The 1,625-nt window shown below is 36.2% G+C and overlaps 1 protein-coding gene across 1 annotated transcript; it reads right to left on the minus strand.

Moving 5' to 3' along the window:
- Nucleotides 1–108: 108 nt before the first annotated feature.
- LOC107737203 (ribonuclease inhibitor-like) lies at nt 109–1,517 on the minus strand (the record flags this gene model as incomplete). The annotated part of the gene is made up of 3 exons (XM_016548647.1): nt 109–279; nt 541–714; nt 1,347–1,517. Coding segments are annotated over 3 exons (516 nt in total), but the record flags the coding sequence as incomplete, so codon positions are not given.
- Nucleotides 1,518–1,625: the final 108 nt, after the last annotated feature.

Consider the following 1,625-nt stretch of genomic DNA (forward strand, 5'->3'; position numbering starts at 1 on the left):
GGAAACAGTATTCAGTTTATCTCAAAACCTTCTTTAATAAACAACGACAGTTTTAATACAAAACAAGTGAAAATATAACATCAAAATAATGTTGTATTCAATACTCACATCAGTGTGTTGAGTTTACAGTGTTTATCCCGCAGTAGAGCAGCAATCTGATCCATTTGTTTGTCTCCTAGCTTCTGTTCACTCAGATTCAGCTCTCTCAGGAGTAATGGGTTTTTACCCACAATTCCAGTCACAAACTGACAGGCTTCATCTGCAGCAGGACCCAAAAACCTGGACACAGGAGAAGTACATTTATCTGCAGCAGGACTCAAAAACCTGCAGAATGGAAGATGAAGCAGGATTAAATTCAGTTCTATACTAAACTTGGTATAACGGAAAAATCTAGAAATTACTGCTTAAAACCTATATTAAAATTTTTAATACAAATCACCATTAACAATAACAACAGATTACTGTATTAGTGAAATATGTTTTCTTTAAAAAAAAAAATCCTTCATGTCATTTATTTTATATTATTTCATCACGTCTCACCTCAGTGTCTTCAGTTGACAGTTTGGATCCTGTAGTAAATCATCGAGCTGTTTCACTCCTGATTGTCCAGGATACTTTCCTGGGAGTTCCAGCTCTATCAGGTGTGAAGGGTTTGATCTCAGAGCTGAAGCCAGAGCTTTATATCCTTCTTCAGTGATACTGCAGTCTGAAAGACTAGAATAGGAATGTAAATGTAACATTCAGATTTATTGATTATTCTAGAAATATTCTGAACAATTTAAATACATTGGAAGCAAACCAAAAAAAGAAAAAGGACCTTTAGTATGTCAGGCATCAACTCACCTGAGTTTCTCCAGTTTACAGTTCTCTTTCAGTCCATGAGAGAGCAGCTTCACTCCTGAATCTTGCAGATTATTATTGCTCAGGTCAAGATCCCGCAGACTGCTGAAGTCTGAACTGAGAACTGAAGTGAGAGCTGAACAGCTTTCCTCATTTAGATCACAGTTACTGAGCCTGAAAATAATAATAAAAATATTATGGATATATAACTGTACCATTATTGTAGGAAGCAGAGGTGTTGAGAGTGAAGCAGCACCAGAGAAACCAGCAGATTACCAACTAAATTTGATCATTAATGTATTTTTTCCCCAGCTTTTAACAAAAATGTTGGATGGGTTGGGGATCTCCCACAAAAGAAATGCTTAATATGTTAAATTACCAGCACTGACCAGCATAGTTAATTTTATATTTTGTCCTCTCCTAGCGGTTTAATATAAGATTTAATAAATTTATAATATATTTTGTGATTCCTGTTGTGAGTGTAACTGATGGTGAAATGTACTCACTTGAGTATCTTCAGCTCACACACAGGATTCTTCAGTCCCTCACAGATCTCTTTGACTCCTGAGTCCAGCAGACGGCTGTTGTTCAGGTTCATCTCTTTCAGGATGGTTTTGGAGGAGAGAACAGTAGCTAGAACTGAACAGCTTTTCTCTGTCAGCTCACAATTATTCAGCCTAAATGCAAAAAAAACAAAAAAAATTATTTAACACAAATTAGAACCATAGGTCTTTATACAGTGGGCCTCATTTATGAAACGAACGTACGACAGAAAATTGGGCGTA

This window comes from Sinocyclocheilus rhinocerous, unplaced genomic scaffold, assembly GCF_001515625.1.
Source record: "Sinocyclocheilus rhinocerous isolate Xijiao unplaced genomic scaffold, SAMN03320098_v1.1 scaffold25339, whole genome shotgun sequence".
NCBI lineage: Eukaryota > Metazoa > Chordata > Actinopteri > Cypriniformes > Cyprinidae > Sinocyclocheilus > Sinocyclocheilus rhinocerous.